Source organism: Marmota marmota, unplaced genomic scaffold (genome assembly GCF_001458135.2).
Source record: "Marmota marmota marmota unplaced genomic scaffold, marMar, whole genome shotgun sequence".
NCBI lineage: Eukaryota > Metazoa > Chordata > Mammalia > Rodentia > Sciuridae > Marmota > Marmota marmota.
The window spans coordinates 9,304,279-9,328,600 of record NW_025999853.1 but is presented as its reverse complement, the minus strand read 5'-3'; the positions used below and the strand labels follow the sequence as shown (position 1 = coordinate 9,328,600).

At 40.0% G+C, this 24,322-nt stretch overlaps 1 protein-coding gene and 1 long non-coding RNA gene across 5 annotated transcripts in view; one reads left to right on the top strand and one right to left on the bottom strand.

Moving 5' to 3' along the window:
- Window positions 1–19,448, bottom strand: part of Igf1 (insulin like growth factor 1) — a 72,941-nt gene extending 53,493 nt beyond the window's left edge. The window contains exons 1-2 of one of the 4 annotated variants that reach the window (XM_015482844.2): window positions 19,034–19,448; window positions 13,614–13,770 (exon numbers count right to left, since the gene is read on the bottom strand). In XM_015482844.2, the coding sequence (XP_015338330.1) occupies window positions 13,614–13,770; window positions 19,034–19,096 (220 nt within the window). In that variant the 5' untranslated portion in view covers window positions 19,097–19,448. Of the gene's footprint in view, window positions 1–13,613; window positions 13,771–17,122; window positions 17,391–18,797; window positions 18,920–19,033 lie in introns of those variants that run through there. The other 3 variants (XM_015482845.2, XM_048803003.1, XM_015482846.2) reach the window with 3 other exon arrangements.
- Window positions 7,297–24,322, top strand: part of LOC125616801 — a 142,741-nt gene continuing 125,715 nt past the window's right edge. Inside the window, exons 1-2 of the long non-coding RNA XR_007347555.1 lie at window positions 7,297–7,906; window positions 9,065–9,146. This is a non-coding gene — a long non-coding RNA (uncharacterized LOC125616801). The remainder of the gene's footprint in view (window positions 7,907–9,064; window positions 9,147–24,322) is intronic.

The following is a 24,322-nucleotide window of genomic DNA, read 5'->3' as shown; positions in this document are numbered from 1 at the left end:
ATACAAGTTACAAACTGACTCAAGTTACCTACTCTGTTGTAGGATAAGGTCCTTGTGAAGAAGAAGCACATCCTGGTCCTCCATTAATGGACCCAGATGGGGGGACCTGTCATGTTCTAAAACAGGTGTAGCAAAGGCTGGAAGCCAGCTATCTCTCTTTGAAAAGCAGTTTCCAAATTTATCCTTCACCTCCCAATAGGTGACAGAAATATACTTTTCTCATCTTAAAATCATTTCTCCTAAATCCTAATAGGTGCCCTAAGGGTACTAATCAACTCTGACTCATAAGAAATAATATTAGAACCTGGCTAAGCATGACAAAGGAAGTGATATGAGTAAAACACATTTGTCAACTCACTGCATTTAGAAAACATATTTTATTTACACACACACACACACACACTCACACATTACTCTCATTTGGCTATTCTTGGAAAAAAAGACTATTGAAAAAGCAATTGGCAAAATCTTAAGTACTGGAGCTCAGTTCCTGGCGACAGTGAAGTTTGGAAATTGTGGCTACAGCAATTAGGAGTTCCAATTTCCAATTCACAGAAAGTCAGGCCATGGGGTTATCCTTGGAGCACTTCTATGCCTCCTCTGAAGAATGGCTCCACTGACTTAAAGGAATGGGGACTTGATAAAGATAAATCACCTTATATATTGTTTATATATTGACCACAAGTGGGTATGACCCCATTATTGATTTTATCTTCAGTGGAAGGTGAACTCTGATTATTTTTTCTTTTCTCTCTTATCAGATGAGTGTCACCAATTATTCTTAGTCTAGGGTTCAGATCCTAATGCATGTGCAGTCCCTGGGTATCTAGTTAAAATGGCAGGTTTGGTTGACTTGTCCTGAGATCTTGGAGCTCCTGATTCTGCATTTCTAATAAGCTCTCAAGTTGCTTTGAGTAGTATATTCCAATGGCAACAAGTTTTGAGATCCAGAGGAGTAATCAATAAATATGCCAAGTTATTTAGTGATAGAATTTTTGACTAAAGCCATGATTTTCAAACTTCACACACTAAGCAACATTGGCATGTGTCTTTAGAACATGTGTCAATCAAACCAAATCCACTGATTACAAGGAATTGTTCCCTGACACAAAACACTTTCTATAGACACCAATCAAATCTTGTTTCTTCTAAGAAGTAGACATCCCTATTCTTTATGATTGTGGTTATTTTTTATGTGGTGGTAGTGGTGGTAGAGGGGATCAAACCATTTATATTGAAACCAATAATCCCCTGAGTGACTTTAAGACTCTAAGTGGCCAAATGACTGTCTCAGAATCAGTCAAAAACAAGTCCTTTAGCTTACACATCATGTAAGCTCTGTACCCTTGACTGGCTTATCTGGGAAGGGAGATTTCCCTAAGTACATGCAAGGCACCAGTACTAATAATCTCCAGAAGTGTCAGCTGGATCTGTGGCTGACCCCTTTTACAAGTCTTATGATTCATCTGACTTAGTGCCCACAGATTGTCTATCTTAGGGGAAGCCTGAAATGATACCTATGGTATGAGCATGTCATTGAACTTCTCAGAATTGATCCTCAAGTGTCTGTTCAATACTGGGAGGCAAGAACAGACAGAAAATAAGGGATCTTTGGGGGGGCCAAAAACATCTCTACACCACAATTGAGAGAGTGAAATTATAAGGTGAACACAATGAACTGGCAGTGGCATTTACACCGAAACATCATCATGCCTCTAATAGGGAACATTTGCGGTGCACGACAAACTCACAGTAATGTGGTTGGATCCATAGGAAGGAACATGCTGAAGATGGTTTCAATTTGATCCTGTTTTTTCACTCAATAGCCATTGATTGAGGGTGTCCAGCCAAAAACAATGAGACAATGAGCCAACAATAGTCTTACCCTTTGACCATATTAGATATAGTTGCAGCTGAAATTTGTTATGTGTTTCAGGAATAACAAAGCATCCATATGGAACAAATATTTGGCAGTGTGGCAGCTGATGAAACCAGAAAAAATTAGACAAATTATCAATTGCTTGCTCCCAAATTACCCTAAAAAGAAATTAGATCCATTTTCAGTAGCTTTGCCTTCGAATTTCTTCATTCCATGACTCACCACTACCTTCTGCCAAACTAAATATGTCTATGAACGGCTGGAAACTTTAATGGAAAGAAACATAAAACTCAAAATACGTAGGAAAATTTAAGCTTCTTCATGGAAGACCTTCATGGAAGACTAGCAAGTCGGGAATGTGTGGAAACAGAGAAAACTCATTGACAATACCTTTTGTTTGGGGTATCTTCTAAGTTAGCCAGCAATACAAAATGCATTAACTAGACTTCAAATTAAAATTAACTATAAAAAGGAATTAGCTCTTTTTTTTTCTTTTTTAGCTCCCAGTCTATCAAACTACTAGGGTTTAGGAAGATCCATAATCCTGTAAGTCCAGTTGATGAGATTTGGGATAAAGAGACTTAATAATAATATCCAATGGGAGACAGGAACTGGGAAATTTTTTAATGAATAGTTAAGGGCTTGAATTTTCAAAGATTATTCTGATGCATTACACCAGTAGAATGTGCCATAGCAGTTCATTCTGAGTGTTTGGACCACCTTTACAGGAGTTTATAAAGGTTAAGTTTAATATACCTAGCTGTGGGAAAGCACTCTGAGTTGAATGAATTGTAGTCCTGGTTCCCCGAGACAGTATGCTTTAAGACCTCATGCACATTGTATTGTCTCTAGATCTCAGTTCCATGGATCAGATTGTTCTGTGTGGTTCTTTCTAGATTTCCAGTTCTTCAATCTGCTTTGGAAATATAAACTATTTATGGTGTTCTCCAAGGGTTGATGCTCCAGCTGTGCCACCCCCTTGGGACATATTTTCCAGGGATGTCCCCTTTGTTGCATGTCTTGCCTTCCACAAATCCTTTTAAATAATTCAAATGGTATAAGAAAGAGAAATTGAGTAGAGGTTCTCATCTGGAACCTATTAGTGAGGGTCCAGACTAGAATAAGTTCACTCTTGAGATGGGAGTTTTAAGTATGACAGCATTGAATGGATTCCCAAAAGGTTATTCCTCAAATAGATTTGTAGATTTTTCTATTCCTTCAATCACAATGCCATAAGTAATGATGATAGTAACAAATGGAAACTCCTAGGGTTTATTCTGGGGACTGATAAAGGAAAATAGCTTTTGGTATGACTTTTTAAATATCAAATCAAGTATTAAGTGCTGCACACTGGGTGCTATAAAGGACAGGGAAAAAAAACCTGCTAAAATTTGTCTCTGCTTTTACTGAAGAGCTCAAAATAAAACATAATGAGAACTCACTGCAAAAGTAACCAGTATTTGACTGTGTAATTCAAACATGTCTTTACTACATCAAATCTTATCTCTGGGATCCCCTGGATGTGAGGTTCCTGAGAGGAAAGGACTATTTAGTCACTGGTCCATAGGGTGATGAAACTCACAATTTTGATTTGACAAAAGGCATGCTCAAACAAACAAAAAAAAATTTGATTCCCCCAAGTTGGATAGTGATAAGCAAGCAGTTTAGATGTGCAACTTGAGAGTGTAAAGATACTTCTCGGATTAGGAGTGTATTCCCTCTGCTGAACAGTTTTCGGAGGCTAAGCAAAAATCTCCAATAGCTGACTTGGGAGAATGGAAATCGTTTGCCTAAGTGTGATACCTCAGAGACTACCTAACCACCTCATTGGGGACAAATTCTCTAAGCAAGCTTTGTGTGGTAATGTGATAGACCCCATCTTTTTTCTGCTTCTTTCAATAAGAGGAAATAAAGAGCAATACTGAGTGAGCATTCTCAAAGTCATTAATTAACTCTTGGGCAGCCTAAATGCATAGTGGTATGTGACTACAAGGTACCTACATGCTTTTCTTTTTAATTAAAAAGTTTGAAAAATGCACTGCCATATTAACTTCTCTGGACTATAATTCTTGCATAAGGTTTTATAGAAGCTGAACCATTGAACTCATTGGTGGAACATGAGAAGGGAGATAAGGTAAAGTGACGTACTTGGATATCAATAGGGACATATTAGGATAGCCCTTTCAGTTTCCAAAATCCTTCTGGACTTGAATCTCAGAACAATAACATTTTTATCCCCATTTTATGACAAGGAATGTAAAGCTGGAGGATGTTAAGTGACTCCTCCAAGATCACAGAGCTATTTGGTAGGGAAACTGAGTCAGGCCTGAACATGGAACTGTTGACTGTTTCTCGGTAATAATTAAGTTCACGTGATGCCGTTCAGAGAGGAAAGAAAGAATGAAGGAAGAGAAAAATGATGGCTACTACCTTCGAACTAGGTTTTTTAACTGGTGAGGAATTGAGAGTTTGTTTCTTATGAGACTAAGAAGGGAACAGCCACAAATATCAAGGTCAAAGATAAACAGCTTCTTTTTCATTTTCTCCAGGTGGTCACAATCAAACTTCTAAGCACAAGGCTTTGCTAAAATAAATGAGTTCCATAACTATAAAGCAGAAATGAAAGCCTGCAAATACTTTTTCAATAGCCTATAGAAAGAGCTTTTTATTTTCAGAGAGTAGTTTTGAAAACCCCAGTGACTCCTCTCATTGCTTACTCCGGGCAACTGGACACTAACTCAGGATTAATCAGTGACTCCCCCACAAGGGTAGCCTTGCTAGGTGGGGTGTTATTTTCACTTCTGAAGACTTGTCTAGTCCAGTACTTTTTTTGGGGGGGGGCGGTACTGGGGATTGAACTCAGGGGCACTCCATCACTGAGCCACATCCCCAGCCCTATTTTCTATTTTATTTAGAGACAGGGTCTCACTGAATTACTTAGCACCTCAATTTTGCTGAAGTTGGCATTGAACTCATGATCCTCCTGCCTCAGACTCCTGAGCTGCTGGGGGTACAGGCATGCGCCACCGTGCCCAGCCCAGTACTTTTTAACTAGAGGTCATTTTGCCCACAGAGAAGACCCTGGGCAATGTCTAAAGATATTTTGGGTCATCACAATTTGGTATCTAAAAGCCCAGGTTGTTGCTGAGCATCCTATAATGCTTAGGACAATCCCCTCCTTCAATAATCAATGATCTGGCCCCAAACATGAATAACACTGAGGTTGAAAACCATGTTGCCAGTGGTGTGGTTGGAAAACTGAGTGAGGATTATAAGATTGGAGCAGGATTTAAAAATGTGTCACTTGGTGTCATAAAGGGGTTGGGCAGGGGGCAGAGAGGAGAGAGAAGAGAAACCGACAGAGGCTTCACAGCAGTTAAATCCAGGATTCTAACTCCTGTGCTCCTTTCCCTAGTTTCACAGATAATCAGGAGTTGGCTGCCTGTGGGTTGGCTCAGCACAGACTTTCTAAATCACTTGCTTCTGATGAAAGACCCATTTCATCAGGGTAAATGGTACAGAGGTAGTGCCATCTTCCCAGAAACGCTCACAGAATTGTCTGACAATTCTGTCATAGACTGACAGATTTTCAGAGTTTCAAAAGGTTCCTCAAGCAGCCTTTCTAATACCTCACAAAGGCCACAAATGAAAGAAGAAAATCAGAATTTATAGAGTATTTGCTTGGGATTTTGAAAAAAAAAAATCAGGTGTAAATTTCTTTTGGCCTGAGACCATCAGAGAAATCTCCAGAAAAAAAAAAAAAGGCTGATCCAACAACTCGTCAGACTTTTTCAGATTTTCCAGGAACACAGCTTTGCTAAGTCATTCCAAGGCACTTCTCCCAAAGTTGACATTGGAGAGAGTGACCAGAGAGTCAGAATAATACAATATACAATAATAGTCTAAATTATGACCTTAAGTGGACTTGAAATGCCCAAAGTACATTTGAAAAAGTTTTGTCTATCCTATATGTAGGAGATAAGTAGGGAACCAAAGTGTTAATTAAGTCTCTGGTGAGTTAATTGGAATGAAAGATCCACTGACATCTGTGCTCATTTGCATAAACTTGATTGGAGGCTCTCCTGGTATTGTTAATTTACCAGATCACTTTGACACACACATGATTAATTACTGCCAAAGGAGGACTACTGCACTGGGATCAGAAAACAGAATCTCCTTCTACTTCTGGCACTAATTAGCTATGTGACCTTGGACATGTCATTTCTCTCTGGGTCTAAGTGTTTGACAAAAATTATTTTTCGGGGGCCTCCAAGCTTAGGGCAATCTTCAATTTTGCTTCCTTTCAACAATCAGGTAGTTTTAAGAAGGAATAGGAAGATGTATACTTAATCAATAATGAGGTTCTTGGGTGTCTCTTCAGGGGTTTCAGCATGACTTTTTTTTTGAATGGAAACTCTTATTCCTGCAGAATGCCTTAGCATTTAAAGCAAAAGGTTTTAATTTAAAAGACTGTGTGGTCTCTGCTGGTTGCACAATTTCTCTTTGTATCTGTGTTTCTGCTGATCAAATATTGCAAAGGATTAATTACCTTAGGACAAATTCAGAGGGCCACGTGCAAAGGTTCTGGTGAATTACATAAAGCAACATTCCAGATATAAAGTAAGTGAAGGGTTTTTCTTGGTATTTAAGGTTCAGTGAAAAAGTAAGAGGGGCAGCTATGCCAAGAATGAAAGCCTAGAGCTTGCCAAGTGCTTCTTTAAGTGGCTTTAGCCAATGTGAGACTAAACAATGCATTAAATAGGCACACAGCTTACTGCAGTCAGGGAATTGCACGTCAAATAACAGCTCTTTGCTATGTTTTAAACATGATCTCACATATAGATAAAGACAAACAAAATGCTGTGTTGTCATCTCCTTAGTCTAACAGCTAATAAGGGTTTGAACTTTCCAGGCAACCCAAAGTAATTCTTTAGGATGGAAGAGCTTGTTGATATTTCATGAAGAGGTGTAGGATAGACCTTTGCCAGGGTAGCAGCTCAGTGCAAAAATGACTTTTTGCCACCACCACTGTCAAAAATGTCTGGCTGCATAAAAGAGCAAAATCTTTGCAGCCTGTTATTGAGAACAATGAGAAATCTCCTTGAGAGAGATCTTGTGCCTGTTTTTTCAGTGTGTCTGATTCTTTGTGGTGGGCTGTGTAATCAAGGAAGATGATGGAGAGCAGAGGTCGTCTTTCATGGAGCCCCTGAGGGATGCTGGCATGTCTAGACAAGGCATTTGGAAGCCCACTGAATCCACATAATGCCAAAACCCTCTTTGGGATCCCAAATGCGTACCCTACAAGTTCCAGAAGATATGAGACATTCCAATACCAATGGTCTCAAACAACTGGTTGAGTTATACTACCCAGGTGGAGGTCTTGCCTCCAAACCTCCTGGCTATTCCCACAGCTCTTATCCTGGTCAGGTTGGGAAGTCTCTTCCTGCCTGGCTCTCTGGCTCATGGTACCTCATAGTCACTACCACTTTCATAGTACCCCAAGAGAGATGCTTGGTCCAACTAAATAGCCCTCATTGAAAGTTCTTCAAGAAAAACCAACAAAGCTAATAGCTGCAAGAAATGAAGCACTTGAGATTTGCTGGCAGAGGAAGAAAAAAACTTGAGTTGGCTAGAGGAGAGGCTCCCTAGATCACACTGGTGACCACAGAGGAGTGGCAGTGTCCTGCCTGAGTAGGGACCTGTGAAGTCTTTTACACAGCAGGAGACTCTGATCAAAGAAGACTTTTCTTTTGCAACCCGAGAAATTCTTATTAGTATTGTCTCCATTTTTTTTTTCCTGAAGGTAAAATGTAGGGTCATTACGTGGTTATCTCCTTCAAGGAAATGTTCAAAATCAACTGAGTCACACCAGGATTCCTGCTTCTTATTTCTTGGAAGAGGACTGAGATTTTGGAAACATCTCCCTCTGCTACTACACTTTGGGCTTCTAAACAATGTAAACGACCATATGAATACACATCTTGGAGACAAGAAAACCTGGTTGTAGTTCTGGACCTATCCAGTAGGGTAAGTCACCAAATCTCTGTACTTCACATATCTTATTTGCCCAGAGAAGCAATGATCTGTTTTAAACATGATCTCACATATAGATCATGAGAGGACCCAGACAATTGGATTTTTCAAACAGTAAATGTACTAGACAAACATATGGTCATTCTTCTTGTTACTAGTACGGATCCTCCTTAAATAATTGTTACTAACAGTTTTAATCAGCTTCCCGAAGGAGAGAAAATGAGTGCATAATTAATTGGACTCTTCAGATATCTCAACCTTTGCAATAGATTCTGCAATGGATCCCAGAAGAGAATAAATAAGTGTAATAGCTAAGATGTGTGGGTTGCTATATGTCAGTAGGTATTCTAAATTAACATATTCTCATCCATTAATTCATTTAATCCTAATACCACCTCTGTAAGATTGTCCCATTTTAGAGATGATGATATTGAGAAACATGGAGGTTAAGTAAATTTCTTAAAGTCACCTGCCAAGTAAGTTGCAGAGCTGGGGTTCAAACCCTGGACACCTGGCATAGAGGCCCCAATCTTGGTCTTGAACCCCTCACTCTTCTGTTTATAATTTTCCATCAGGTAGAAGATGGCCTTAAAGAGCATTAACATATCAATCAAGATGCAAATTATTTTTAAATTTTGTGCAGAAACCATTCTTTTCCTAGTTATATAGACTCATCTTCCTGAATATATTTAAAGAGTAGTAACAAGCTTTTGGGGCCAGTATAAAAACCCAGTGCTTTTCTTTGATAATATCTGTGGCCTATAAACATTGTGGTATTAATGAGTCCAGGACCATAAGGTCAAACTCCACATGTACCAACTTATTTCAAAGAGAATAGCTTTTCCATGGCTAGTGGTTGTACCCCTAATTTTGACCAGTAGTCACACAAATGCATGCCTGGAAGTCTCAGGGGTATCAAGCAAAGGAATGCAAAAAGCACAGTTCAAATCCAGTCTGCTTTAAAATAATGCTGAAAGTCGGTGAATGTACATCTGAATGCTCCAAATTGTACATTCTCTTCTTCCATAGGAAAGGTAGTATCCATAGACTGGGGAAAGGCTTTTGGTGGAAGTTCAGAAGCCTATTAGATCCTTGTCTCCTCTAACTTAATAAAACACAGCTAAAAAGGAGCCTATTAATTTGTCCTCACAGCTAAGAAAATGAGAAAATGCAAAGATGAGAATCTTCAGGTCATGCTTCCTAACAAAGAAAAATGGCAATGTGTTTTCATAAGGTATGTACTCTTTGGAGTAGATGATCTGATAGTACTTGGCCATGTCTGAATTTCTGTTTCATCTCTAAGGGGTTGAGGCCCAACTTAAAACAAAGAAGGTGACTCCTTTTTCTCTAAGTGGGTGGTATCTCCTATCTTTAGGGACAAACAGAAACTATCTAAAGAAGATAATGCTCTTTGGTCACTACTTAAATCCAAGATTGTCCTTCCCTGAATAGAACCTTGCTGATTACAACCTAGAATACAAATCTGTTAATGTTAATAGAAGTCATTTACCTCAACAAAATCCCTTTGTTTTATGAACAAGGACATTTCAGCCCAGGAAGTTTAAATGCCTGCCAAAGTCATACAACTAATGAATGGCAGGTCTGGGAGAAGTTTTCTGAACACTATATATCAAAGGAAAGACGCTTGAGTTAATAATAATAATAACTGAAATCTAGGAAGGTTTATGCAATCAATAACAATGAAAGTTAATTGCAAAGTTTCACTTAAACTCTTTAGAAACAGTATGTTTTAACACATGAAGAATGTCTTTCGTTTATTCAGACCTGTTCTTAATAACTGTGCATTCGAAGTATGTTTTACAAAAGCCATAAATCTGGAATAGCTGAAAGGGTATCCAACTTTCTTTTCTAATTGATTTACTTCTCCTTTTTCCCAGACTGCCCGAGGTATAGCATATACAGTTTATTTAAGGGACTGTTTATAGACTCTTAAAACTAAAAAGGACCCCAGAAACTCTCTTTCTTTCGCTTGCTCTTAATTGAAACCATCCAAGATGGTTGGTTGCCCTTCCATTTTTAAAATATCTTCAAGAAGAAAAATTCCACCAGCTCCTAAGCAGCATGCTAAAATGGCTCATCACTGTGGCTGTCAAAAATGACTTCTGTGGCAAGCTTAACTTCTCCCACTTCATTTCAGCTATTGCTGTGTTCTGTGTAAAAGGAGGCTATAATGAGCCACCCATGGCGAGGGCTTCTTTAGTCTGCAAAGGTAATAGCCATCTCTGGCTCAGTGTGCTTTACCTCCATGATGCCGCCATTTTCCACACAGGACCCTGAGAGCAAAAGGCTGATTGACAGGCCCTCTTACTAAGATGTATAGGGAAGGATCCGTAATTAGTTCTTCATCGGCTCTTCCATTTCATAGAATGTCTGGGGGATGTTACATTAATTTTAGGTGGACTGATCCACTTAGGCTTGGGATAAATGTTCACAAAACAGGTTAAACTAGAAGGCTGCTTCTACTGTGCTCCTTTGGAACTTGGGCTTGAAGGGGAAAGTGAGCTCATTCATAATACTGGGTCAATTTATACAAAACAAGCATTACCAACATTTTTATTCAGAACGGTTCTAGTAGTATTTTAAAGACTTTTCTTGTTAAAGATTCTGTATTAATGAATAAGAGACAGATGGAGGCAATTTTCTTTTAAATTTCAAACTAAGATCAGAAACTCTCTTCCACCATTAAGAAAAATCCATACTTCTAAAGTAGAGCTGAGGAAGCCTAAAATAAAAGATACAGCCACAATGAAACTTTGAAAGTAAGGGTAAAGAACAATAAATAACAAGTGTCAACTCACAGGGGATAGAAGTATGGAAGAATGCTTTCCTCTAAAAAGTATTTCAAAGACTGTAAATGCTTAGAGCCGACTTCTCCACACACAGTAAATCTCAGGGAATGAAAAGGAAACTCAATAAAATTTGTTGACAACAGTTAATTCCTGTAAAAATAATTGGCTCAGACACAAAACAGACCGTCAATGTAGCCCAGGGATGACCAAAACGCAGCCTCTAAGTCCTTGTTAGGATATATACGTTATAAACAATTGGGAGAAAGAAAAGCAGTTTATTAAATAACTGGGTAAACATTTGAGGTAAGAAGTATTGTTCAAAGTACTTGACAACCAAGCCTAAGTTCTGATGGCTCTTAGGACTAAAATTCCAAAGAAATAATTTCATTAGATTCAGACTGAATCAATTGTATTCAGTCCCAACCTTTCAAGAATCAGATATAAGCAACTGTCTTATCAGTGAGGCATTGAACTAGACAATGGAATTCAAGGGTAAATAAACACGGTCTTTTGCAACAAGTAGCCCACTGAGAAGGCATTATTCATGATAAGGTAGAACCAGGTAAATTGATGGCAAAAATGAGACAAAATTCTCAGGAAAGGCATCAAAGATAAAGTCTCTTCTTCCAAGGTTCTTTTTCTCTTATGACTCCTGATGATATGTATGTGCACATTTTTTTAAATCTTCCCACTAAACTGTGAGTCCCTCAAAGACGAGGCCAATTTCTCATTCATTTTCAGGCATCTGATTCATGCTTGGTATAGAATCTGACACACATCTCTTAGACAAAGAAGCTAACGAGAATACTTTTGTGCATAAGGAACTATGTCAGGCAGGTGATTAACCTATATCAGGAATTCTATAAGGCAGAGCATATGAAATATATGCTCTTAATGACAGGATTGATAATAACACAATTTATAAAGCCACATTCTAGCCATACTTTAAACACACAGAGTTGCAATAAGTAACTTTCTCTCTTTTAAGTGATTAAAACATAATTTTAAAACATACCCTAAAATATGGTCACTGTGTGACAGAATAAAAGAAAGCTTTCAGACTTGAGGTTGGTTTTTTCAACATAGTCACCTTTAGGTGTCTGTGTGAACATACATAAGGATCACAGTTACTTAGGACTAAGCTATTCTTTGCATTTTCATCTTCTGATGCAAACATTCATAGGTGAAGAAGGATCTACATTCCACACATCCACACAGACCTTCCCTAGTGAGCATCAGAACCTGGCATGTAACGGAGGGCACTCAGAGACTTGGCAATTACTTAGTGAACTGGATGAAAGGAAATTGCAAGCATGGATTATCAAGGAAAAAAAAATCCTCTTGGGCATAAAGAGAACTAATTATTTTCTTAAACAAACACAGATCAGTAGCAGCAAATTATTGAATAATTTCAACCCATTGTTGGGTCGCTGTGTTGTCCGATGTTTACCTTCCATTGGATGTTCTAAAGTTATAACAAGTCTGCCATTGGAAAAGCACCTCCCAGTGAACTTATTCATTTGGCCTTGCAGCAGAAAATTGGAAAGAATTGCTTTATTGCCAGAAAAATAAATAAATTCACTCAATTCAAATACTGGTGGAAAGCACTTAATGGGAAATGGCCCAGACAGTAGAAAGCACTTCTGATTCTCTGTCATTTTTTGCCAAAGCCATGGTAAGTACAAGTGTCCCTATCAGCCTCCTTCTTCCCACTTCCTCTACCCAGCTCCAGATTGGAGTGCTACCCACCCCTTCCCCCAGTTTTACACACACACACACACACACACACACACCCCTGTCTAGAGAAAGGCCGACATTTGGGAAGGAGATGAGAAAGGCTTCAAGCATGTGAGTCATCACAGGAGCTATTCAAAGCTTAGTGGGTAACTGAGGTAAGCTGTCTACACTTGGAGTGATATCAACCTTTGAGAATGACTCATGCTCCGTTTCCTGGAACTCTCTAAAATTCCAAATAATTATGCAGAGTGAGCATCTGGCTTTAAGTCGTTCCCTGTCTTGTAATATACAGTGAGATAGATGCATTTGGGGTAGATCTTTTAAGTGATCAGTTCCCTTAGGTACCATTGACTTTTGTGTTTATTATTTGCAGACATTGACTCAGCTGTCTACTTTTTAACGACTGTCAACTTTCTAATTGTCTGAGACCTACTTATAAGATAACTGATTCTGCATTCATTAAAGACCGTTTTCCAGATGGACCTATCATTAGGAAGTACCAGGGAAGAGTTGTGCCAAGAAATAGCCATGACAGAAAAAAAAAATCAAGGTCACTTGGCATAGAGGGCAAACTGGTATGACATTTCAGTTTGCATTTAGAGGAAGCCTCCTGTGTATTTGCAAACCTGTCTTTGAGCAAAGGTCACCTTCTGCCTGTTCACAGTGATTTCATATTGCATGAGACACCTAGGATATGCCCCTATAGTTCTTTTCCTAAACCCACACGAATGGAGGGTCCTTACTATTTCCCTTCAAGTCACCTAGTACTTTAAACAGACCTATATATCTTCTGTATGTTTATATGTGCACCCACAGGTCTTGAAAACAAGATCTTAACTACGCCAGGGCCATTTTATCCTATTCTCTGGAATAAATAGAAGAATGACAGTAGACCATAATAGATGAAGGAAGGCTCCATAGGAAATCGTTAAAGACAAATTGTTAAGGCAGAAAGTTCCACCCTAACTCTGCAAAAATTGCCAAAACCCCGCTGAAACAGCCTGCTTACTTTAAGGTAAAGGGATCTTGGAGGCCTAGGAAGACTGCCAGCCACGGGCAGTCATTCAGTTATTCACACACTCCCTGTGGTTGTAAATCCACAGAGCCATATACTTCAGACTTTGAGCAGCAGGAGGAGAGGGAGGACTACTTACTGAAATAGAAGCCCCTGTCTCCACACACGAACTGAAGCGCGTCCACCAGCTCAGCACCACAGAGCGTCTCTGGTCCAGCTGTGGCCGAGCTGGTGAAGGTGAGCAAGCAGAGGGCCAGGTAGAAGAGGTGTGAAGAAGACATGGTGTGCATCTTTACCTGCCGAAGAAACAGAAGGTGGTCAGGCTTTTCTCCCTGATCCTTGAAAGGGGAGTGGGGTCCAGGTAGAACACATTGACTCCCATCATTCCACTGCCCTCATTAATCAGAACCACTTTGCCCGGAAGTGCAACAAAAAATGCGTGATGGACCCCTACAGGTCCTGACATCAGATGACCTGCACTTAGTCCCCTTGCTACCAGATCCTTGGAGAAATCCTTCTGAAGCCCTTGTCCATGGGTTTCTATTGCAATTAAGATAAGAGATCTGCAAACATTTACTCTGTAGAAGAAAGATGCTATAGTGGGATTCCACACCACTTTGAGATCAGGCAAAACTTTTGTATTATCAAAGGTTAAATTGTGCTCAGTACGGATGTGTGGCCAAATATGTTTTATTAATTTAAATTCTCTGAAAGTTGGCCATCCATGAATTATTAACCAGAATGTGAAATGAACCAGAACATCATTCCTCAGCTACTGATTAAGAAGAATTTACTGTGGCCAAAAAAGGACTTGTAAAAATTCTACATATTGTTATATAATTTTATAGTTTCTTTGAAAGAGAGGGAGAGAAACGAAGGTGGAGGAGAATACAGCTATTTCTTACCTGGGGAATATCACCAGTTAACATAATCACAAGTGGAAGAAAAACAATGAACAGAAATAGGAAAAATATAAGGATTTAGAAGTGAGATTGACTCATGCCAAAGTCAGGGCAGAAAGGTGTGATCCTTTCCTTCATTCATCAAAAGAGTCACAGGTGACATCCCTAGAACTCAAGACAGTTCACAAAAGAAAGAATTAATTTTGTTGAAGTTTTATGCAACATGGAGGTCACAGAAGCAAGACCCAAAGGCTCAAGGAAAACTGTCTTTTATACTTTGGTTAAATGAAGTATGAATTGCTGGGTAGAAATATGATTGTGCAAAAGGTAGGACTTAGTGCTCACAGCCAGAGATGGGGAAACCCAGCAAGGTTTGTCTGTCTTGATTCTTCTTTGCCCCTAAGTGTACCATTCCTATGTCCTGGATATAGGGTCAAGGGTCCTATGAATGTACTGACAGATAACCTAAGTCACAAAGTTTCTTTTTGGACAGCTCCTCCCCATCGGGGGATGGGAGGTGGGGAGGTTAGAACTTTATTTCCAGGTTTGGGGGAAGAGTTTTTCTAGTTTCCATGGTCTGACTTGGGGGAGAATAAAGAACAGGTAAAAGAAGGTCAGAGGAAGGTCAGAGAGACTTTGCTTTTGAGACCTTTCAATTCCCTTTAGTTTACAATACTCAGCATGCCAAGAACTGTATTCTGGGGTGTTGTTTTCTGAGCCCAAACACTAAGTAAATTCTACTCTCTCTGCATTCTAAAGCCCCTCACCCCAAATCTAATATCAAGGCAACATGGGTAGTGAGTCCATTCCACATACAGGACACGGGGCTTAAAATCTGAATAAGTCTTTTTATTTAGTCACCTGAATTCTCTTGGAGGGATTATTGTGTCACTGTATCCATTTTACAGTAAAATCTAAGGAGGGCCCCCTGGTTTCATGACTTTGTCAGTGATAGACAGCTAAATGGCAGCCCTGGAAAAAAGCAGGATTCTTGTGACTCAAGTCTCTGTCCTCATTCTGCAAAGTAGAAAAGGGATAAGGTGACCATTGAGCAACACTTCCCACATTGTTATTTCTGTCACAAATACTTGTGGTTTCTTCCAGGAAGGGTCCCAAAGTGAATAGCTCCACCTGTCCCAGATACCTCTACTGTCAGCTGCACTGGAAGGAGCCACCATAGAATGTTAAGTGAGGGACCCTTAACCCTTAAAAGGGTTGTGGGGTTATGCTGGGTTATGCTGGAGATATATATATATATATATATATATATATATATATTAGACCTCACAGTAAGGGCAGGTCCATTCAGTTTGGGAGAAAAGGACTCAGGTCATTTATTTTCTGACCACCCTCCTTGTCCTCCCTGAACTCTCAACCAGATGGTTCTGCACCAGTGGCAATGTTTGCTCCATCATTCTAATTAAGATTTCCAATTTTGTGGCCAGACCTTCAGCCGGCAAGTGGGGTGGGTGGAGGGTAGTGAGGCAAACCCCTGATTCTTGTTAACATAAGGTAAATATTTAGTTAATGCTTATAAAATAGCTACAGATGAAAAACATCCTCTATTTTCAAATCATCATGATGAATGGACATGAAATAGAGCAGGAGGTAAAAACCCAACATTTGTTCCCTTTTCTCAGTGTGACCTCTGCAGGGAAACCTTCCATCCCCACAGAGTTAGAGCCATTGGGAAGGCTGGAAGCAGATCACCATCCAGTCCTAACTTCAGTAATTCCAATGGCAACCTCAACAAATCTAACCTAACTGGACTTCATGGCTCTTTGTAAAAGAACAAACTGTAACTGATCTTACAAAATGTATCTCCATGCTCTGGTGATAGGCCAGTTCTAGAAAGTATTATTCTATAAACCTTTCTCTACCCTCCCTTCTTTGTTCAGTTTCTGACACTGTTTGAAGACCAAGCACCTGCAGCTATAAATGCCTTCAAGTTCTTTCAATTTTTTTTTGTGAAATCCAGGGGGAAATGACTCACCTTATATCCTTAGTCAATTTGGCACTTCATTAGATGTCAAAACTGTATTTTTAATTGTTATTTCTGGTATCACACTTCTAAATCCAACAATACATGTAAATCTCTAGCAATCAAAAACTCAAGATTCTTTTAGGGCTGGGGTATAGCTCAGTGGTAGAGCACTTGCTCAGCATCCACCAGGCACTGGGTTCAATCCCCAGCACAGAAATTTAAAAAAAAAATAATAATAGTTTTTTTTAATGTTGGTTTTTTTTTTTCATTTTTTCCCCTCCAAGTTGTATTCTCAGATAAATATCAGTACTTAATAGTTCTAGGATGAGGTAGAACCTTTAGTGCATTTTCCTTTAGTTCACAAAACAGTCCAGCACAGCACACCCACAGAGAATCAGAAAATTTATCACATTATGTTCCCAAAACAGAAAACAATAATGAACTTGCTGAGGAGTTGAAAGTTTTAAACAAGTGGCCCCATATGTTCATCATTCCCTTGGCCTTTTATTTTGCCAACCGTAAAAGCAACGAATAGAAAGGGAAGCCCATGAGAGAGAGCAAAGTGGGAATAACCCGAAACAGAAGAGAAAAAACCAAAAAATTTTCAAAAATTTCTTACTTAGAAGTCATTCACAACTCCACATTTTCAAAAACCTTTCTTTTTATCTTAAATAAATGGAAGATCAATGGATTCCAGATGTCTGGCCTCCCATGAAAATGCCCAGTAAAATGTGAGGGCAATAGTCATAAGAAAATACTCACTGTAGGTGTAATCGGTTTTTTTTTTTTTTTTGTATGTTCCAGGTCTTTTACAGCAGGTCAGGGTGGGTATTATGAGGCTGATGTGAATAGAAAACTGAGGACTTAAAAACATGTGCTGCGAGGTGGGTGGGGTTTGTGAAAGCATCTAGTTACATTTGGACACCCAGGCAGGTATGCTGTGAGCCTGGGTAAACTGCCTTTTGTCCATTCAAACAATGAACAAATCACACAGCTGGGATCCCAGTCAACCTACCCCCCATCAAGCCACCAATCGCCATTGCATGCCTCTTGTAGCTGCCCCAGTTGTGACCTGAGCCCCAGTCTGCTCCTGCTCCCTTCCTCTTGGCTCTGTCACTGGGAAAGACCTTGAGACTCTTAAGTACCAGCAGCTCCTGAGTTCTGCCTCGGGGCAGGATGCCTTTATTCTCTTAATTACATTTGAAAGACCACGAAGCTTTCTCTGGCCACCTCCTGCAGCAAGCACATGAAAGGGTTAACAAGGGCTAGCTCCCCTTCTGAAATGTTCAACATGCACAGCAGGAAAAGTTCATTTGGAGACAATTTTCCAAACTTGTAAGTAATGCAGGGATCACATTCCACAGCCTCTTTGATCATCCTTTACGTAGGGACATCAAAAAACCCCCGGCTGCCAGACCACACAGTGTATATGTACACTGACTTCATTTCTTGTAAAAGAAAAACGTGGCCCCGGGTGTGCTGGCATCTGGGGACAGCAGAATCAGGTGCCTGACAAGGGTATCTCCTTAACTCCCGAGCCACTTACTAGACTAAGAAAAGTCCTCCTGGTGGAGCATTTGAAAGCAGTTAAAAAAAAAAAACAAACAAACAAAAAAAAAAACCGGCTTCACTGAGTAGCTGGACCTTTTCTGAATTGAGCCCTCCGGCAATTGCCTCTGAGGAGCCAGTGACAGCGGCTTGAAAGTGCTTGCAAATTGAAAAACGCAAGTCTTGGAGGATATAATTTTGCTGAGAATGGAAGCTTGAATCAGAGCCAGTGATCAGAAACGAGAAGCTGAGAAGCCGAGAAGCCGGTGCACCCGACTACAGCAGCCAAGTTCACCTAAAGAGACTTTACAACCCCGAGCATAAAAATCCGAGCTTTACAACACAAAACCCCGGGGTCCAAACTTCACCCAGGGAAATCCTCTTCAAAAGAAAAAAGTCAGACTAGCAGCTGCTAGAAAGTTTCTGCTTTCCATATCCAGTATGCGTTTGTTTAAATTATGTGACTATGAAAGGTAAGCAAGCACTGTCACGGAGTTCTTTTTCCAAAGAGCAAATTAAACTTCACTCTAACTTTGACTCTCTGGGCATAAGTGCAGAGAGTTCCGGGTCTTTAGCTTTAAAGATCATATTTAAAAGCTTTAATATCATCTAAAATATAGCTCTCCGTCTGTGGCATGCCTTGTAAAGTCCTGACAAATCTCCCCTTCTCTCCCTCTCTCTCTCTCTCTCTCTCCCCCATACACACAGACACACACACACAGACACTCACACGGTCTTAAAAATAAAACATCTGCACCTGCAAAAGAAAGAAAAAATCCCAAAGTTCCTATGGATGCTCTATAGCCCTTAGCCATAGGCAGGATTTAAAGGAATCTTCCAAAATGACACCACCAAAGCCCTGCGGAAGTGGAGGATTTAGCATAAGTACCTTGCAATAGTTTCTACTCATACAGTTATCTGTGCAAATGCATCCATCTCCCGGAGCTATTTTCTCAGATCCCACAGAATTGCATATTCAGCAATTTATAAATATCTCCCAGTTCCCAAACAATGAAAATTCTAAAGTGAATAACAGTTCTAGGCAGAAGAAAAAAAAAAAAAAAAAAAACGGCACACAATTTAAATAAAATTCCCCCATGACTTCAAAGAGTAAGAAATATTTACCTTCAAGAAATCACAAAAGCAGCACTTAAATAATTGAGTTGGAAGACTGCTGATTTTTCCCATTGCTTCTGAAGTACAAAGTCTGGAAATGAATTGGTGAGCAGGAATAATGAGGCAAAAAGAAATCCAGAGAGATGGGAGATGTTGAGAGCAATGTCACATTTCAATTTTGAGGGACTTTATTTCACCGCGCAGGCTCTATCTGCTCTGAATTTAGCAGTGACAGTGAGATTTAGCAAACAGAAGAGGGATTTAGAGAAAATCCTCACATTTATCTACAAAACACAGACACTGAGACAGGAAACAGCTGGGGGAACATTTGCCTTCTCTCTCTCTCCCTCTTCTGGCAAAGTTATCGAGTAAGGACTTTTTTGGGCATAGTGACAAATAACATCATACCTTTGCATTTTAAAACTAGAGCACAGAAGCATTTTTTTTTCCCTTAAAAGAATGTGTGTTAGTGACAGGGTTAGCAGACATGAAAATACTTATGCTGCCATAGAAAATAAGATTTTGTTCTCTGATTAACTTTCTACCAGGCATGAAGACACACACGTCTGCTAATACACCTTACCACAATTAAACGGCGATAGGGGAGCAATTTTATATTTTAAAGAAAATGCTTCTAATTTTTTTTCCAAAGAAAAAGAAGAAAGGAGGAAAAGACCATCTCTAGCAAATCCTACAATTTTAACCCTGCAATGACTGGGGTAAACTTAGGTTGGAAGACGGAGATCCAGTGACCCCTTGTCCTAGTTGCCAAGTGAGGGGAATGAGCTCATATCCTAAAACCTACAGAAGGGGCAGGCAGCTTTGGATTGGCTCCTTTCAGAACATTGTCTCCATGCTTTTTGCTAGCAAAAGAGGCAAAGACGGTGCTGAGATGTAAAATCAACTGAAAAATAAAATCTTTTTCTTCACTCTTAAAGGCTGGCTGCCCGTCCGTCACCTTCCCCACTCTCCAGGAGAGAGCACCTGAGGGACAAGCTATTTTCCTGTTGTTTATAATTTCTGCATAACTTGAACCTCTGCGTGTGTGGGGAGTGTGTGTGTGTGTGGGGGGGGAGAGGGTGCCGTTTTCTTTCTCTAATTGTTGTGTATTCTAAATTTGTAAATAGCACCAAGCTGGCTAGCAATACCCTCTCAAGGGTTATGATGTCATTCAAATCCCTCAACTGCTTGAGTGGCCGGCAGCAGGGTCCAAGCCAGCTGTTTTGCTATTTATAATGTATACTTGCCTTTGCCATGGAGAATCAACTTGTGATATTTTGTCAATACAATTTGTACCTATTTCTCTTTGGCTTCATGAGGCAGTGATAAGAAAATGGGTTATGAAATAAGGTTGCAAAAGCCCAGATCAGACACAGCACTTTCCCTGGATATCCCTCCTGGCATGGTTTCCCAGGAAGGGCAGAAATTAGGTGGACCTTGACTCTCTGTCTGTGTCTGTCTGTCTGTCTGTCTGTCTGTCTCTCTCTCTCTCTCTCTCTCTCTCTCTCTCTCTCCTGATTCTCAGGGGACGTGACAATACTGAACCATCCACTGAAAAGAGAGGTCTGCTAGAAACTGTAGTCTGGCTTTTTACATTGTCCTGTGGCTATAGAGGTGGATGCCCTCAGAGGAAAACCTGATTGGTTTTGAAAGGGAATTGGGCTTGGGGAAATCTGCCCTGCGGTTAATACCTCAATGTTTACCTTTCAAAAATAAAAGTTAGCTCCCTGAAGTTCTCCTGTTGCAATGGTGCATGATATTCAGCTCGTTTTTGTGAGCAACTATTATGTTCCCAACTGCACACATCCCCAGAGAAACAAAGAGGAATAAGACAGAGAGGCAGACAGAGAGGAAAATCTCACTGTCATGTGGTGAATATGTGCTCTTTTAAAACCATGAACACTTCACAGTGAAAGGGAGCAGCAAATTTTCTGGGAAGACAGGGAAGTGAAACCTTTTTTGCAAATCCAGATTGGGGAAGGAGGGATTGTGCTATGAGAATTTTTTTGGGGTGGTACCAGGTTAGGAAATTTCAGCAGAGAAGATTTGACCTGAAGAACACACAAAGATGCATCCTCAAGAGGTGGCCCTGTAAACATCTGCAGCTGTGTGGTGATCCCTGCTCTTAAAGAATAATCCAAAGCTTCCTTTAACAAGCTCTCCTTGTGCACTTGATTTATGACTTAATTTACCAAACATATTTTACTTTTCTCTGCAGCTTTTGCGGATCATGCCCCTCATGAAAAAAGAAAAGAAAAAAAAAACAAACCACAAAATCCATCCTCCTGTTATGGACTGTGATGATATAGATTATATAGAAGCAAAAACCCCTGATCTCACTTCTCTCCCAGGTGAGAAAGAAGCTCCTCACTTTCAAGTGTGGAGAGTCAGAATTAGGCTGCAGTCTCCGTGCTGTGTCCCTTGCTCCACCTTCGGGCACCTTCACAGGTGAGACAGCACTTGATTCCCCCCCCCCCCCNGAAAGAAAGAAAGAAAGAAAGAAAGAAAGAAAGAAAGAAAGAAAGAAAGAAAGAAAGAAAGAAAGAAAGAAAGAAAGAAAGAAAGAAAGAAAGAAAGAAAGAAAGAAAGAAATGAATGCACCTATTACCCGAGTCCAAGGTGGTAGTAAATCTAATGCCCAGGCAAAGTTCAGGTCAGGAAATCCCACTGGAGAGAAATATCCAGGGTCAGTCTAAAATTACGGAATGATTATGCAGTCTCCTGTCTGGGAAAGAAATCTGGCAGATATGGGAACTGTGTGCCAACCAAAATAGCTAACTGCAAGGATGTGCTCATCATGAGAACATCCACTCCTGGAAATTCAGAGATTCACAGTTTCACCTTTTGCATGTGTAATGCCTGTGGGATATAAATAACTCTCCCCTACAGTCTTCTACTTGAGTAGTATATTTGCATAAAAGCTGCAGCTTCAGAAGACTTCTGACACCTTTCTATAAAAAAAAATAAAGTTGTTCATTTTCAGAAAGGGTAGGCTGTCTGAGGGTCACAGAAAGGGGTGACAAGACCTGTCCCTCTTCTTTCTGCTTAAGCCATATTTCCCAATCTTCCCTTTGTTTCCCGGAGAGGAGCTCATCCTAAAGGTTATTTCACACCCAGGTGGAGATGAGCATATTTACAATTTATTTCCTTATAGTTTTTTGCTGACTCCTAAGAAAAGCTCAGGATAGAGATTTGGAGGTAAAGATTCTTTAGCATCCAATAAAGGATGGGGTCTACGGTTCTAAAGCAACCCACCAGGCAAAGAACTTTGGGGGAACTCTTGGCACTTCTCTTGGATCTTGGTTTGTGGGGAGGGTTGTTCTGGGGGTGTATTCGCCAATGTTTGAGGTGAAGAGTTTGTTGATACGCACAGCAAAACTCAGGGGTAATGCTGGACCCCCCCACCCCCGCCTCGCCCCAAATTCAACATGGTACAAGCCACGTGGAGTCCTGTCAGCTTCAGAAGATCTGCTTGGAAGGGTCCAGTTATTCCCCCAAAAGACCTTCCTCAGCTCAAAGGGGCCCCTCTAACTGCTTAAAGGAGCATTTTCCCCACAGCTAGGGAAAACGGGAATAGGGAGGAGAAACCCTCTCACTAAAGAAATCAATGCTTTCTTTTCAACATTAAACTTGGATCTTATTTCTTCTAAATGTCAAAAGGATAAATGCTGGAAACAGAAACAAAATTGTTGTGGTTTTGTGAGCAAAGGAATTCTTCGTGATGGCAGAGAAGGAGTCACTGCATGGGGCTAAGGATGAGTTGGTGGAGTGAGGGAACTGGAGGACTCACCACACTTGCCCCACGTTGCGTAGAAAGTGGGCAAACAGACACCAATTGCAAACCTCAGGGGTAGAACCCACGCAGCTGCTTTCCTTGGGAATAGAAAAATGTGCGCGCCCTCTAGTGGGCGTCTGGGAAACTGCCATGGCATTCTTCCCTGGATGGGAGGTCTGCAGCGGGTGGTGGTGGGAGGGATGGTCTAAAAGCTCTGGATTCAAATACTCCTCAAACTGTACTTACCTTTAGTTTTATTAAGTCTTTGGAAATCCAGAATATAGATTTAAAACTCACTGTCGTTTAAAAGGGGACGAGTGCTAAGAGAGAAAGGAAGATCATTAACTTCTTGAGAGCGTGGGTGTTTTCATGCCCATATTCCCCAAACCTAACTCCAGGTGAGGGCTCCAAACATTTTGCTGAATGAATGGATGTCTCAAAAATAAATGAGACTAGGGACTGGGGTTGTGGCTCAGCGGTAGAGTGCTCGGCTCTAAATAAGTGAAATAAAGGTATTGTGTCCAACTACAACTAAAAATACACATTAAAAAATAAATAAATGAGACTAAAGATAAATGTTTAAAAAAAGGTGTAAACTCTCAGAGTAGAACGACCAATTTCCCCATTTTCTAAATAAGAAAAAATGAGTCTGTGAAGCAGGGTTGCTAGATAGAAGAATGACTTATTAAACCAAACCAATTCAGGTGCTTGGAAACCAAGCTCGAACCCAGACTCTGTTCCATGCACTTTTTATCATGGTACTTTTCAAAAATGTGGACTAGAATGCCTCTGAACAAAGACCAGGGCATTAAAGAATTGCTCACCTTCACACGGTGGTTCCGGTTTTTAATTCTTTTTCTATCCTGTATGGATCAGGGAGAGAGTTTTGGTTTGGGACTAGTTTGGTCTCAGTGCTTCTCTAACACTTGCTCAGCTCCCTTTTTAATTAAAAAACAAAAGTGGATTTCAAGCCCTAAATCTTTGCAGGTGGCAATTTCTATCCAGAATTCAATAATCCTGTTTTGTTTTTATGGTATTTGTTTTTAAGAATATACCCTCAATTTAGGGCAAGTGATGCTGTATTTAAAATAGATATCTTGAAGTTGAGTTTTAAAACTTATGAATCTAAATCCTAAAAACATATATTTAAGAAAGAATATATTGAAACTAAAGAAATAACATTACAGGTGACCAACTGTTATGAGAAACAATGTGTAAATGATGTTTAAAAGTCTCTGGTTTGGGACTTGTGTCCCATAACAAAATGTTGTTATACTGGGAAAACAAATAAAGAACCACAGTTGCAAAACCTGGGGACAAAGAGGTTGTGTGTTAAAAAAAAAATGCCACCATATAAATGTGTTAATTACATTTCTAGATAATTTAGATTCCTTCTAGGCTCACTCATTTTTCACCCCAGTCTTCCAAAGAGTCTGGAGATATTGAAAAAGGCTTCGCAGAAAGACTGGGGATGTAGGTCAGTGATAAAGCACTTGCCTAGCATGTGTGAGGCCTTGGATTCC